General features: G+C 40.3%; 1 protein-coding gene across 4 annotated transcripts in view; it reads left to right on the forward strand.

Moving 5' to 3' along the window:
- LOC127414054 (sorbin and SH3 domain-containing protein 1-like) overlaps positions 1-15,985 on the forward strand; it is a 70,120-nt gene that overhangs the window by 25,381 nt on the left and 28,754 nt on the right. For all 4 annotated transcript variants that reach the window (XM_051651746.1, XM_051651744.1, XM_051651743.1 and 1 more), the window contains exons 5-13: positions 1,102-1,217; positions 1,730-1,877; positions 2,968-3,116; positions 3,264-3,324; positions 3,474-3,548; positions 10,098-10,127; positions 10,254-10,350; positions 10,991-11,105; positions 13,404-13,487. In XM_051651746.1, the coding sequence (XP_051507706.1) occupies positions 1,102-1,217; positions 1,730-1,877; positions 2,968-3,116; positions 3,264-3,324; positions 3,474-3,548; positions 10,098-10,127; positions 10,254-10,350; positions 10,991-11,105; positions 13,404-13,487 (875 nt within the window). The remainder of the gene's footprint in view (positions 1-1,101; positions 1,218-1,729; positions 1,878-2,967; positions 3,117-3,263; positions 3,325-3,473; positions 3,549-10,097; positions 10,128-10,253; positions 10,351-10,990; positions 11,106-13,403; positions 13,488-15,985) is intronic.

Genomic DNA, 15,985 nt, shown 5'->3' on the forward strand with positions numbered 1-15,985 from the left:
AGTTTTTATGGACTGTGGTGTTCATTTACACTAATCCTATAAATATGATAATTCTGATGTGACTTGAATGTGTCATTAAAGGGATAGTTCATTTAAAAATGAAAATGCTCTCATCATTTTCTCACCCTCATTCGATCCAAGATGTGTATGACTTTCATTTTTTTTCTGCAGAACACAATAAAAAAAAAAAACTTTATACAACACTGTCTGAATACTGTATATTGTACAAAGCAGTGGCAGACTAATTGTTCTATATAATAATGGTACTTTTAGTGTTTTTAGCTGCAGATAATGTAGGCTGTAAGTGCTCATTAACCCTTATTAACCAGAAAGATCTCTGTTTACAGGAAGAGTGATTTCTTGAGTTTCCTCTTTTCCTATTAATGACATGCTTTACATTTGTAATGGTGTGATATTGATATTATTTTGACAATCGATGGACCAGGTTCAACAAGTTGCTAAATCAGGCTACATTGAGTATCAAATCATGCATTAAAATTTTAACAAGTGTTTTGATGTAGAACATATACAACATTGTCTTACAGTCAACTTCATTTCCCAAATAACTTTCAGTGAGCACTCACACTTGCAGGGAACAATCAAAGACGTCTTTTGTCCTCACGCCCACTTTGAGTTCTGGAAATGGGAACCTTCAGCATGGACGTTTTCACCATCTCCATGTTATAACTATCCTGGCTAACCACCAACACTTGGGAGAGAGATGCCTTAATTGTTGTTGTGCCTGAATAAAAAGGCCATTGAAACAAACATTTCGTACAGTGGGTTCAATGGTCCTCTTGTTCTCATGACGAAGTTCAGAGAATCTTTTTTCCCCAGTAATAAATTAGCATCTCTGTGGATGAAGACATTCTGTGGTGTTCAGTTCTGATAGATTCTGGCTGGTGATTCGTTGGATAATGAAGGATTAAGGAATCTGTTGTGGCATAAATTGCGGTTAGCTTTGAAAACAAACAGGTTCATTGCCAAGTGCAGGCAGCTCTATTTCATGCTAATGTGTTTTGGGGTTTTCAGAGGTTCCTTGGAGATTTACAGATCCTTTACAGATCTTTTTAGGATCTAAACTGTTTGGATTCCTTACAGGTGGTTGGCTTGGTGCGGTCAACAGAGATGCCACAGTAACGAGTCTGGCTGAGACAAGTGTAAACAACACCAGAGCTGATTTAAATTCAACACAAGTCAATGAGACACCAACAAAGGTGAGTCGTCCTCTCAAAATCATATTCCATTTTATCAATGCTGGAAAAAAAATTAAAATAATAATAAAATAAATAAATAAATAAATAAAAGTCACTTAAAGATATGTGAAATTAATGTGAGAGATCCTGATCTCTCTGGACTTGAGACAACACTGTTGAACATTTTGGTATTGCAAGCCATATCACCGTAGTATAACTTGAACACAAATTAATTCCTAACTAGTTGATTTCTTGCTCTGTTTTACATTCATTTCATCTTCTTTAATAGTGTAGATGAAATCCTCAAGATAGGAAACATAATTAGAAGTAAAAATATTAAGTGCAATGCTGTTTATTTGATCATCATTGTTTTCTACAGCATTGCAAGGGAATGCTTGTAACAATCATGTGGTTGAGAGAAAAGTTAAATGAAGCAAATTTCATGCAAAGGGAATCCTGGGAAATTCAAAGTAGTTTGTATCACACAACAAAGATGTGACAAAAGACTTTGTGCTTTTGTGTATCCTCCTCAGGTGGACTCACCTGTAAATGAGAATGAGTCTCAGCTCACATCCTGCCTTGATCCACTAAGTGCAATTACCTCATCAGCCAAAGTGACCTCTTCTTATCCCCCCACCAGCAGTGTGAATCCAACAATTGTCCTGCTGCAGCACAACAGAGGTACTGTAAATACTAGCCTTTCAATACTTCAGGTGGTATTGACAGTAAAGTAATAAGTGGATTGACATGCAAAATGCTTTCATGATATAGAAAGGGAAAGAGGATGGAGTGGATCAAATACATTCTTAAGCCCTGTTTGGATAGGATTCGTTTTCTAAATTACATTTTAGTGGCAATTATTAAAATATGATGTCTGATTTAATGTAGTGATGCAAACGAGGTTGAGATCTCTGTAGTGATTACTAAGGTGGGAGTTTCTATTGTATGGATGTGGGCATTATGGAAGGTCATGTGATCTAGATGCATGCATATACTGTATTTGATTAACTATATAATTATAACATTAAGTACATAATTACATGAAATAATAAATTAAGGTGAAGGACATATCTGAGACAACTTTAGCCATTCTTATCCAGTCAATAATAATAATAATAATAATAATGATAATAATAATAATAATAATAATAATAATAATAATAATAATAATAATAATAAAATCAGTAATGGTCTCTCCTTATTGATTCAGTTACCTTTTTATTTTAGATGAGATGCCCATACCCACTTTTGTTTTACCCAGAAACTCAAAATCCATAATGAAGGCACACCAGGCAGTGCAATGAGAAATTTAGCTTTAATTGTTATGGTATACAGCAAAGGTCAAAATAAATGATAGGGCTATGAAAAAAAAATAAAAAAATAAAACTGAATAAAATGCAATCACAGACATTTACAGACATAGGATTAGATACAGTAAGTTAGCAATAAATAAATAAATAAATAAATAAAACAGTAGGTAATTTACTTCATTATTTGATTTGACTTGTTTGATTCGTACGGGATTAAAATCACAAAGTACGTCTGTGAAACACAAATTTACCTAACCTCCTCAGGAAAATTAATACTTTCTGAATAGGGATGTAGCCATGACTTATTCATTCAAAACATTAAATTATTTCATAATTCAAATGCTCCCTTTGAAGACATTATATTGGCAATCCTAGTCTTGGATTCCAGGTCGTCCAAGTACCAGGTCGTTTCATCTTGGTTCTGGTTGTTTGTAATCTGAATTTACAATTGTGTATTTCAGAAGCTGTTGTGGAGCAGGGCAGCAGCCCTAATCGCAGCCCTGCCGTCATACAGAACAGACCTCCCACTGAGACTTCAGCAGACATGGAAGGCAAGACACTGAGACTGTCTGAACATATTGCTCTACCAGCACCCAGAGTCCCAGTACGGGTAAGACACTGCAGGGCCGTAGCAAAGGAATTCTGGGCCCCTTGACTGTATATTGGTCTGGGCCCCTCTCACATTAAAAAAATACAGCTTAAATGTGTTATAATAATAAAAGACCATGTGTAATTGTTGAAAGTTTTTCATTTTTAGAACACAGAGACATCAAAGGACTGGTACAGAAACATGTTTAAACAGATCCACAAAGTCCCAGGTAAAGCTGTGCCTTGGATATCACATGCATTCAACATGTTTATGTATCACCTTTTTGTGTGTAATGTGTCAGAATGTGTCCAGATTGCATTTCAGTCATGTGTACTCATCTTTGTCAGTGTGTATTTTGTCTTTCACTCACTTACTCAGAGCATGTCGAAGAAAATCCATATCGTCCCACCTACATATTCCCTGAGAGCAATGACAGGCCTGTGAGAACCAGAGGTACCTTAGTCATAGTTATAATCTTATCTTCTAAAGGGGTCATGGCATGCCTTTTTTATTATTTTAATATGATTCTTTAGGTTCCTTTACAATATTAGTAAAGATTTTTGCACAAAAACCAGTCTTATATTTGTAAGAAATTTACATTCCCTGTCTGTCACTCACTTGACGTTGTGTCGATGTAGTGACACTAGGGGTTCGATCTTGAGAGCCCCAAACACCTTTGCTTCAAATAGAAAAGGCTAATAAGAATTGACAAGTGGAATTTGCATGCCACTCTCCACCCCGGACATACGGGTATAAAAGGAGATGGCATGAATCACTCATTCATTTTTTCTTCGGATGTATTGTGCATATCAGTGGTCACCCTCGCATGGTCGAGTGTTGTGTTTCCCCTGGGTGCTTCGGCGGCCGAGTCTACAGGTGCTAAAAGAGTATATTCTAAAGAGTATATTTTCTACTGAAAGAGCTCGCACAAATGATCGTCGTCTTTTTAAAGATGGCCTTTCGCCTTTGTGCTACTGGATGTGGCCGTCATCTCTCCCCTCTGGATAGCCATGAAATCTGTCTCGAGTGCTTGGGGCGCCAGCACGCCGAGGCAGCTTTCGTGGAGGGTTTATGTTCTCATTGCGAGAACATTCCCATAAGAACGTTGCGGTCGTGGCTCATTTCCTTCTTCGTGAAGCGAGGAGCCACCAACGGCTGCTTCCCAACCCGGTCCGTCCTGCGCTGAAGCTCAGACGGCTGGGTCAGTGAGCACCGTAGGCAATCGTTCTCCCCGGAAGAGCTGTCTAGCGATGCAAGCGGTCCGCCTCAGGGCGGATTTAATGACTCGTTTGCGGCTCACAACAAAGATGAGTTATCGGTTGCAGCATCGGAGGGTGGGCTTCTGCTGTCAGAAGCGGATGAATCTTCTGAGCTCCCACTCACGGTCGGATGCTGAGATAGCAGCTGTGCTTGCCCGAGCAGCTGCGAACATCGGGCTAAAGTGGAACCCTCCACCTTGCCCTGAGTGTTCGCAGCTGGATGATTGGTTTCTGGGACTCATGGCCGCACCCTGCCCCGGTGCCTTTCTTCCTGGAAGTGCACAAGGAGCTAACGAAGTCATGGAATGCACATTTTTCTGCTCGTACACGCTTTGCGGGTTCGTCCATCCTAACTACCCTCGACGGTGGAGCGGTTAAGGGATACTTCGAGCTTCCCCAGGTAGAGCGTGCCGTAGCGGTGCATTTATGCCCTCAGGGCGCAGCCACCTGGAGGGACCGACCAAGGCTCCCTTCCAAGGCCTGTAAGTTCTCTTCCTCTTTGATGACGAAGGCTTACAAGGCCGCTGGTCAGGCCGCTTCCGCCCTGCATGCCATGACCATCCTGCAGGTCCACCAGGCCAAGGCGCTGAAAGATCTGCATGAGGGTAGAACCGACCCAGGGCTCTTGCGGGAACTGCATACCACGACTGACCTCGCCCTACGGGCGACGAAGGTCACGGTGCGTGCCCTGGGACGGACAATGTCCACTCTGGTGGTCCAAGAGCGGCACCTGTGGCTTAACCTTGTGGAGATGAGTGACACCGAGAAGGTTCACTTTCTCGATGCGCCCATTTCCCAAGGGGGGCTTTTTGACGACACTGTCGAGGACTTCGCCCATCAGTTCTCGACGGTGAGGAAGCAGATGGAGGTGATCAAACACATCTTGCCGCGGCATGACTCGGCCGCCTTCAGGCCTCCGAAGTCCTGCACCCCGTCTGCTTCTCACCAGGGCCGTCCTCCTGTACGCCAGTCTATGAGAAGAAGATCCTCCTGCAGAAAGGCCGCTCCATCTGACCATCAGCCGGCCCCCAAGAACCCCGGATGGGCTTCGAGGCAGCCCTGTCATGGCCCTGTCCCAGGGATGAGGCGACTGACTCTGACCGGTCTGGCCCAGGTGAACTTGCCAGCCCCACCATCGCCAATGGGCCAGCGTGTGGTGAGTATGAAATCTCCGGGTGCCCTCTGGGCCTCGGCACCCACATGGCCAATGAAAGAGCAGTTTCCTCATTCGCTGGGTCAGCGCGCTCGTGATGCCCATGCGCTGGAAGTCTTTCCGGTCAACCAGTCGGATGCCAGTACCTCGCGTGCCCTTGTTCTCTGTCAAGAGACAACCGGCGAACAGGTAAGTATGCTGGTCTCTGGGACCGCTTGCCTGTCCCAGCCACTGGCCACCATTGCGGGCTTGCGGAGCATTACGTCCCCCTTGAGTTGTCTTTTCGGTGGGGCGCTTGCTCTGCCTTGCCGCGAACCAGTTCAGGCTGGCTCACTCTCATGCGATCTTGAGACCCCGGCCCTGTTACGTGCCCAAAGTTCCCACCACTCCCTTTTGGGACCAGGTGGTGAACCTGCAAGCGCTGCCTTCAGAGGAGGAAGACCCGGCCTTGTCATTGCTATATCCAGTTCGTGCCCTGCGCATCTATCTGGACCGCATGCAGAGCTTCAGACGCTTGGAGCAGCATTTTGTCTGTTTTGGAGGGCAGCAGAAGAGGAAAGCTGTCTCCAAACAGAGGTTGGCCCATTGGATTGTGGATGCCATTTCCTTGGCTTACCAGTAACAAGACCTGCAGTGCCCCTTGGGAGTCTGGGCGCACTCCACTAGAGATGTTGCGTCCTCCTGGGCACTGGCAAGGGGGACCTCTTTAGCAGACATATGCAGAGCTGTGGGTTGGGCTACACCCAATACCTTTGCGCGGTTTCATCCTGAGTGTCACGGGGTAACAGCAGGTAGGCCGGGCAGCCGGTTGGGTGTACCGCTTGCATTACGCCTTTCCCCTTTTTCAAGGTGATAATGTATGCTATTTTGTCCACAACAGTTCCCCGTAACTGGTGAACCCTGGATGCCTCTTTAAGTCTTAAGCACTGTTCAGTGACGAACTCGGCGGAGGAGTGATGCCACCAGGCCCAGTACTCGTGGTATGCCCCTTTTCAGGTGAGCCCGTGTACTCAGGCTCAGTGCTCCATATGTGGTGATTCCCCTCTGGGTAATCCAGTGTGATGCGTTTCCACTGTTCGGTTTCCCCTCTGGTGAACTCCGTGTTTCCCCTCATCAGAGCCTTGCTCTGCTTCAGACACTGTTGCTATGTACCCTCTCCGTAGATAGGGTCCTCCCGGTGGGATCATTCCATATGTGAACTTCCCCGTTGGTAAGTCCATGTGAGGTATTCTCCACATGTTAACCTCCCTCCGGTAGGATGTGGTCTCCGTAGTGCCCTCCCTCCTGGAGAGGGAAGAGCACTTCCCAGCATTATTCCAGAAGGTGCTCGGCAGGAAATTGCTTAACAGCAAATATCAAGAAAGGCCAGCACCTGTAGCCTCCTTGGGTAAGTGCCTCCTCCCCCCTTAACGGGACTAGGGAGACACCTTACCTAAACTCACTGGAAGGTCACGACGTGGTCGAGCGCTCGCTGTGAGGCATGCAGCAGCTTGCCCGTGTCCACTGTTCCATACATCGTGATACTGTTCATCACCTGCAGCGTTTCCTATAGGAACGCCTAGTGTCACTACATCGACACAACGTCGAGTGAGTGACAGACAGGGAACGTCTAGGTTACTAGCGTAACCTCTGTTCCCTGATGGAGGGAATGAGACGTTGTGTCCCTCCTGCTGCGGTGCTGAACCAGCCGCTGACATGGCCGGGACTCTCTGTCGGCTCCTCAGCATAAATCTGAATGAGTGGTGCAGGCCATCTTCTTTTATACCCGTATGTCCTGGGTGGAGAGTGGCATGCAAATTCCACTCGCCAATTCTCATTGGCCTTTTCTATTTTAAGCAAATGTGATTGGGGCTCTCAAGATTGAACCCCTAGTGTCACTAGATCGACACAACGTCTAGTTCCCTTCATCAGGGAACAGAGGTTACACTAGTAACTTAGTTGTTTTCCACCCTCATTCTGACCCTCTGTCAGAAATGGTCGGTTTTGGTGCAGCCTTTCCTTTAAGACTTGACAGTAAACACCCACTGTTATGATTGGCTCTCTGCTCTTGACTGACCTGCTCTCTCCTTACCATATCACTGCTCACCACTACTGGGCGGGGCTACGGAAGGTAAAGTAGGCACTGATGTGTTGTTGTTTTGGAGGCGGTCAGATGTGAATATCTATCACAATGTGACATCACAATGTAAAGGAAGTAGAGAATGAGTCATGTTGGCAGCTTCAACAAATTACAACAGCTTCAAAAAGCAGGTTTCAACTAATGCTCATTTTGCAGTAAGTTTTGAGTTCTGAAACTTACAGTATGTTTTTATAGTACAATGACCTTTTATATGTTAAAATATCAAGGAAAATTTGATTCCTCATGTCATGACACCTTTAAGAAAATGCCTCCCTGCCACGTCTGATGATAACTGTCAGTGAGAGAACATTTAGTAAAAGACATTGTGTACAGTGGTGTCCAAAGTCTGAGACCACATTTTAAATACAGGATTTTTTTTTTTTTTTTTTTTTCAAGTAAACCATTGTTCATTTATCATTATTTTTATGTAAAATGAATAAATAATGTTTAAGATTCAGCACTATTGGTGACTTATCAAATGTGGACAAACATTCAAGTCAAGTCAATTTTATTTGTACAGTACTTATCATTATACCTGTACATATTGTTTATATGGCATTGACCATGTTAACATTTGTACAAAAGGTCAGGTTTCCTTGCTTACAGAAAAGCACACAAAATGCTTTTTGGAATGCTCTTTGCTCCTAATATTTGTCAAATCCAATAACAGTTTAATTCACATTTTCACTTAGTGTTTTGTTCATAATATATTGAGCAAGAAAATAAAAAATAAAATAAAAATGAAAATATAAATATTTTCACTAGTAGTGTTTTGGACCCCACTATGTATTTACAGAAGTTTTTAAGAGGCTGATTTGTTATTACTTGATATGTTAAACAAAAGTAATGTACTAATAGAGTATTAATAGGTGTACACCCAACAACCAACTTAATGCTAAATAAATGAACACCGGAACACTTGCGTAATCTACTGAAACAAAGATCAAAGATCACTTGTTACTGACCAACACTATGAATGAACTCAGTTTCTGAAAGTCTCCAAATTCTTTTAAAAGTCTCACAGTTCTTTTTAATCAATAAGAAAAGTAAAAATGATAAGAATAAGAAATAATGCCAGATTGGCCATGCTTAGTTCTCTCTGCAATACTACTAACATTTTAAGAATATAAGTACACTGTTTCCATTCTGTCACGAATTCCATTGTTCATTAGATTTTGATTTATGTGAACGCAGTGTCAACAAACTGAGTGTTCTACAGAGGCATCGTAGCACTCAAGGTGAGATGTGGTAATAGGGTTATTTTGAAGAAGACCACACCACCTTATACTTAAAACTTATAGATTGATTACATCCATTTTAAAAGCTTTTATGCCTCTGTGATGTTTTTGATGGGTCTGCTTTTAGAGAGCCATTCTGCTAAATTATTAAAGCAGCCACAACACACCTAATGGGTTTTGTGATTCCATTGGGTGTGTAAAGGATATAAAGTTAGCAATGTGATGGACTGGTCTGAAAAATTATTTTCAGCTTGTATTGATGTGTTCCACACTACTTCGTTGAAATGCCTGCATTATGTTGATTGTGGTAAAAAAAAAGAAAAAAAAAAAAAAAAATCACCTATAAATGTATTAATTGCCTAATCTCACACCTCAGTTGTATATATCTTGTAAATATATAAGAAATCTATCTATCTATCTTTAGTAATGAGTGATCTGAACAATATATGAAGTTAGTTGTGTTTGGAACTGTGCATGATCCACACATTATACTGTGACAGCTGAATAGAATATTCCAGCATCAGAAAAATACATTGCTGTGATGTTAGTGCCATCTACTGGTTGGATTAGACAGAAGGCGTAATGTGGCCTAGTCCTGGTGCTGCTAATTAGCTGATAATGACTTCTATATATTGCACAGTCATCCCTGTCATTTTCACTTACTATATATTAGATGTTTGGAATACCCCTCAGAGAAGCTGCATTAGCGCACAGTCTATACTGAGTCTCTACTGAGTATTGCACCACAATAAGAAAACATGTTACAAGCTACATTAAAATATGTATTTGGTACATGAAATATTTTGGCCCCTTTTCATTTTGTAAATGGGTAGTTGTCTTTTTATTAACTGTTTTTAAATCAACATTAAGATTTAAATCAATATGTAAGGGAAAGTGTATGTCTTAGGTCATGCAAGTAGTCACAATTTCAGATTTTTTACTTTTAAGTTTTTAAATGATTTTAAGTACAAATATTAAAACAAAGTAGTCTCTCAATTAATATGAGTGTATAAAAACTGCATGCATAATCATTATAAATATTTAACAAAGTGCTGTATAAATTAGCTTTAGATGGAGTACTTCCCAAAAGTTTTTCATGTAAACCACCCATATGAAATTTTCACAAAATAAAAAAATAAAAAAATCAGCTCTTGGTTTTCTGTGGTGCTGTAATCACTCATTGTTATTAATTATTGGCTTTGCACCTAACAAGTCTCGTCTTTTCTCATTCAGATGACAGTCCATCATATGCTGCTAAAGATGGTAAGTGTTTGTGATTTGTACTGTGAGAGAAGTATAATGCATAGTACACAATGCATTCTTATATAGAAGAAAGCTCTGTTTCAGTTCACCATGCATGAGTGTCTGTTATTTGCATTTATTGAAAAGTGCGGACTGTTCCTCGTTCAAAGAGTGCAGTAGACATGGGGAGCTCAAGAGGACAGCTGCCTGTGCCAACACGCACATCTTCCCTAAAACCCCAAAGGTGAGTTAAACAAATATGATGATTTATGAAGGAGATTTTAGCACTGGAGACATTTAGTGACTGATTTTCACATTAGAGTGTGAATTCTTACACCATGCTTGTGTTGCCCATAATAGAGATGAGAATATTTCTTCACCGGACCTCAATATATGAACACTATATTTTGTAATTTGTCATACTGCCATTAGTGTGTGCTGGCTTTGAGACCTGGCTGTTTTCATGATAGATACCTTTTTATTTCAATAACTAATTTTCACTTTACCTAGTTTCGTTACTAAGTATTTTTGTAGATTTGTTAAATGTAAACATTTTAATGAATTACCAAATTATTATTATTCTTATTCTTATTATTCTTATTATTATTACAATGTACACAATAAACATTGTTATAATTCCACACTGTACTGTATAATTGCACCACTGTATGTTGGGGGGGTTGTAGTTGCTTGTGGGTAAACCCTGCAGTATTTTCCTCAAATTCATCATTGTCATTTAGATGATTTGAGTTAATCCTGTGCTTTGAAAACATATGCTGCATATACAGGAATGCTCAGTCAAAACCTGCCCTTGTTGGTTGCCATGGTGACTCTCCACCTCCCTTGCTGTATCTCTCCATCTCTCCCTACATGCATCCTTGCAGGAATGAATGGGAGCCCCCTGACAAGAAAGTAGACACCAGGAAGTACCGCGCCGAGCCCAGGAGCATATTTGAATACGAGCCAGGAAAGTCTTCTGTGCTGAGGCTGGAGAAACTGGTATGATGCTCTTTATATTCATGTTGTCCAAGTGCTTTTGATGGTGGTGGAGATCTGTGCATGCTTTGTGACGCTGCAAACGCTGGTTACTGCCTGTTTCACTTACAAGGACAGCACACACAGCTGCGTCTCTTGGTAATCTTATTAGCCTTACACATGACCTTGTCGGAACTAGTGCAACACATACAAAGCATACATGTTGTAATTTCATACACTATGTTGATGAATACAGTGCACACATATCATTATAGTATAGTATAGTAAGGGATAGTTCACAAAAAATTAGAAGTCTGTCATCATTTACTCACTCTCATGTTGTTCCAATCTTCTGTGGAACATATAGGAGATGTTAGCTACCATTCACTTTCAGTGTATAAAAAAGGCAATTAAATTGAATGGTGACTGAGGCTTGCATTCTGCCTAACATCTCTTTTTGTATTTGAATGAAGACAGAAAGTCATATGGGTTTGAAACAACATGAGGGTGAGTACAGTAAAATTTTTGGGTGAACTATCCCTTTAAGTACAAAAATACAGAAAGGAGGAGGACTCCTCACTTCCCAGCGTTATTCCAGAAGGTGCTCGGCAGGAAATTGCTTAACAGCAAATATCAAGAAAGGCCAGCACCTGTAGCCTCCTTGGGTAAGTGCCTCCTCCCCCCTTAACGGGACTAGGGAGACACCTTACCTAAACTCACTGGAAGGTCACGACGTGGTCGAGCGCTCGCTGTGAGGCATGCAGCAGCTTGCCCGTGTCCACTGTTCCATACATCGTGATACTGTTCATCGCCTGCAGCGTTTCCTATAGGAACGCCTAGTGTCACTACATCGACACAACGTCGAGTGAGTGACAGACAGGGAACGTCTAGGTTACTAGCGTAACCTCTACACACTTGTAGTAACCACACTCAGCTGAGAATAGAAACTCCTGCAGGGGCGTAGATTCCAGTGGGGATGTGGGAGAGGTAACCCCCTCAATAATCAAAACAAGCAAGTACATTAACCCCATTATTTATACCATGATGGAAATATGGAAATATGGAAATGCTTCACGCTGCAACCCCCCAATGTTCAAGCCAAATCTACACCCATGTGTGTGTCTGTAGACTGCTCTTTTTCATGGAGGCTTTGATATTATGATTCAAATCTTGGAAGCATGACTCATTCTGGGAGCTTAGTTATTACATAATGTCTTTCTGATGACATACAGCTGTAAAAGGTTTGTTGTGAAGGACAAAGAAAGCATTTTTTACCCTTGTCAATGAAAAAACTGAAACAGAGATTTTGAAACAGAACAATTTTTATAAGTTCTTTTTTTAAAAATAGTTAGGGAAAGTAATTAATATGGCTCTAGGTCAGGACCCATATATAGGGCAGAAGATAATATGCTGCTTGTGCCTCTTCATATTATTAGCTCTGCAGAACAGTCAATCCATTGTTTTAAAAATTCAATTTGTCAGTATATTTTAATCATAATAATATTATATATAATATTAAGTATTATACTATAAACACTATGTAATGTTATAGAATATATACTATATACTGTATTATATTTTGGATATTATTTATCATGCAGCAGATAGTTTTGGTCCTCTAGTCTAAAAAAACTGCTTTCCAAGAATACTGATATTATAGTATAACAGCACTGAGTAGCTTCACTGTTTGTATCACTTAGTTTTTTGTTTGTTTTCGTAATGTTCTAGACAGGCTGTCAGTCTGTGTGTTGTTCAGCGACATGAAAAAGTTGCTTTGACTTCATTTAGAACTATTTTCATTAGTGGAGCAAAAATAGACAAAATAACTGACCATATTGTCTAAAATATCTCAGCCGTGCTGATATTCATTACAACTGTACTCTTGCTTATATGAAATTGCTTAATTATGTTATAAATATTATTTGATATAATATTTAACAAACAAACAACAATGCAAAACATTTGTATTATTAATGAATATTTGAATATATAAAATATTTTATGGTAAAGATTTCAGCCTAGATGAAATGGATCCGGTTTCCACTTTGCTTCTGTGAGTTCTTCCTGTTTCCTGTTCCTTTTGACTACTGAGATGAACCAGACTAGACTTACAATAAGTCATCCAGAGGGAAACAAATCCAGTTTACGTTTGTTTCTTCTGCTGTCTCAGCCTGGGTCCTTTCTCGCTGTCTGAGATTACGAGATCATTATGGGACAGTTCATATAACATCATCATTCAGTCTCATTGTCTTTGTATTCTGAACCCTCCTCTTTCTCTTTCTCTCTCTTTGTCCTCCTTTCTTTGTTGCCATATTTCTGTAGACTCAGGACTTAAGTCCAGAAGATGTAGATTTAGAGAATGAGCCTTGGTATAGGTTCTTTTCAGAGATGGAGTTTGGCAAAGCGGTAAGTTGGCGGTATTAAAGCGACCCAATTAAAAATACTGCATGTCATCCCTTTTTTGTTCATTACCCTCAATATTTTTATGTCTGTCTGTTAGAACCATCCATAAGTCACTTCTTGTCTGAAAGAAGTCCCCATAATTTTTATGTACCTCTTCTAGCCCATTTTTCTCAAAACCAGAAATTCTTTGCACAACAGCACATTGTATTGAAGAGGTTCAGTTTTAATATGAATAAAACTTGTATAAATTCAAAAATTTGTAAAATACATTGCAGTGTGTAGAAAACCTGTCTATGTGCTTTGGAATTCTAATAAGAGATAAGTGAAAGAGAAAAGATAATAATCAGAGAAAAGATAAATGTAGCTGTTAAACATGACAAGCACCACCTCTTAATGCTGGAAAACCACATCTGAGAGCACGTTATCCCCTGATGAAGACTTTGTAAGCTGCAACGCGTCGGTTTGTGGCAGGGGCGGACTGGGAAGAGAAACTGGCCCTGGATTTTACATAGAAACTGGCCCAAATGTTGTTGAGCGGGGCTTATCGCGGCCCGTTCGGCCCCTTTTTGCGACCGGCCCACCAGGAAACGTCCCGGTTCTCCCTATGGCCAGTCCGCCCCTGGTTTGTGGTATTTTAATCCAATAGCCATGACTTAATAAAGGCTTTATAAATTTTAAATCCTATGCCTTGGACCACTAGACCACCTCTTGATTTCCCAGTATGCTTTTTTATCATCTTCTAATGTCTTGATCTGCCTGAACTTTATTTGGACCCACTTTATATTAGGTGGCCTTAACATCTATGTACTTAACCATTTGATACAACGTACTTATTATGTACAGACATGTTGTTGCATTACAATTACATTTAAAGTACTTGCATTTAATTACATTTGTAGTTTCTGTGTTAACCTAACCCCTAACCCTAACCCAACCTTTACCCCAAAACCTAACTCTAACCCCTAATCCTAACCCTAATCCTAACCTTACTCCTAAACCTACCCATACCTCAACATCAGTAGCAGCAAATATGGACATTTTGCAGAACAACATGTAGTTACACAGTAAATACATAGTCTTGTATGTATTTAATATTAGTATATAGTAGTTAAGGCCACCTAATATAAAGTGTGACCCTTTATTTTTTACCCATCATTTCCGTCTCATATTTGCCTTTTCTGACTACAAATAATTTTGTATCTCAATCTGTTAGCTTTGGCACAGTGATTGAATATTAAACAGGTGTCTAAATCTAAATTAAAACTACTCTTGAGATTGCAATTTTGGCCTCTGTTTTGAGTTCTTATGTTTTTTATGCATTTTTTCTTATTGTTAGTCATTCTAGTTGATGACACAGAGGACGTTGTGTAGGTTTTACTGAGCATTCAGACTGAAATGGATAGCAAGTTGCGATGCAACTAGTTTTGTAAAGATAACAGACTGATAAGTATTTTTTCCTAAAAATGAATATCACCCAAACAAATATGTTTAAGATTATACACTGATCAGATGAAGACTCCATATCATTAGCCTAGCATTTATTATACATGGAACATGATTTTATATAGGAAATAAATAAAAAATATTAACGAAGAGAGGGGACATATTTTGGATGCAGCAGTGTCTTATAAACAAAAAATGTCTAGCATCCGCACCTGTATAAAGTATAAGACCACTGGAACCTGTAAAAGCCAGTGAAATGTAAACAACAAATTACTGAGTGCACATTCTACATACCAATGATTCCCAGGATAGTTCACCCAAAAGTGAAAAGTCATTTACTTACCCTCATATTATTCCAAACTCGCATTACATTCTTTCTAATGTGGAACACAAAAGGAGATGTTATGCATAATGTTAGACTCAGTCACCATTCACATTCATTGCTTTTTTTTTCATACAATAAAAAGAGAATGGTAACTGAGGCAAACATTCTGCCTAACATTTTGTGTTCTGCAGAGGCAAGAAAGTCACATAGGTTTGGATCAACATGAGGGTGAGGACATGACGTCAACATTTTCATTTTCTGCTGAAATATCCTTTTAACCCTGTTGCCTGGCAACATTGTCTGAAAAGTTGGCCTCTGCATCATCAGCTTTTTGGTTGTCAGATTTTCTCCATCCACCTAAACTCATGCAAAAGCACATAGCATCCTGCCAGCATTCAGTCATGGTGATTACACTTTTGCTGGGTAAACTTTTTTTCTGACCTTGACACCAGTTGTGTGTAAGTAAAGGACTGTAAAGTACTGTTGGCTGTTGCTGTGTTATCAGTGGCACAAAGCCTGCTCAAAGTTGTCATCAACTCAACACCTGTGAGTAAATGGCACATTTGTTCACACTTACTTGCTTAGAGACATGTACCGTGATACAGCCCAAGGTGATTGGGTTGTTGCACTTTTTTTTTTTAGGAGCGCACTATGGATGCCACTTAGTAACCTGATGTGCTAACGCTTGGCTCTTTGAATTCCATACACATGTCTCACTAATCTTGTATTAATT

Source organism: Myxocyprinus asiaticus, chromosome 23, assembly GCF_019703515.2.
Source record: "Myxocyprinus asiaticus isolate MX2 ecotype Aquarium Trade chromosome 23, UBuf_Myxa_2, whole genome shotgun sequence".
NCBI classification, from domain to species: domain Eukaryota; kingdom Metazoa; phylum Chordata; class Actinopteri; order Cypriniformes; family Catostomidae; genus Myxocyprinus; species Myxocyprinus asiaticus.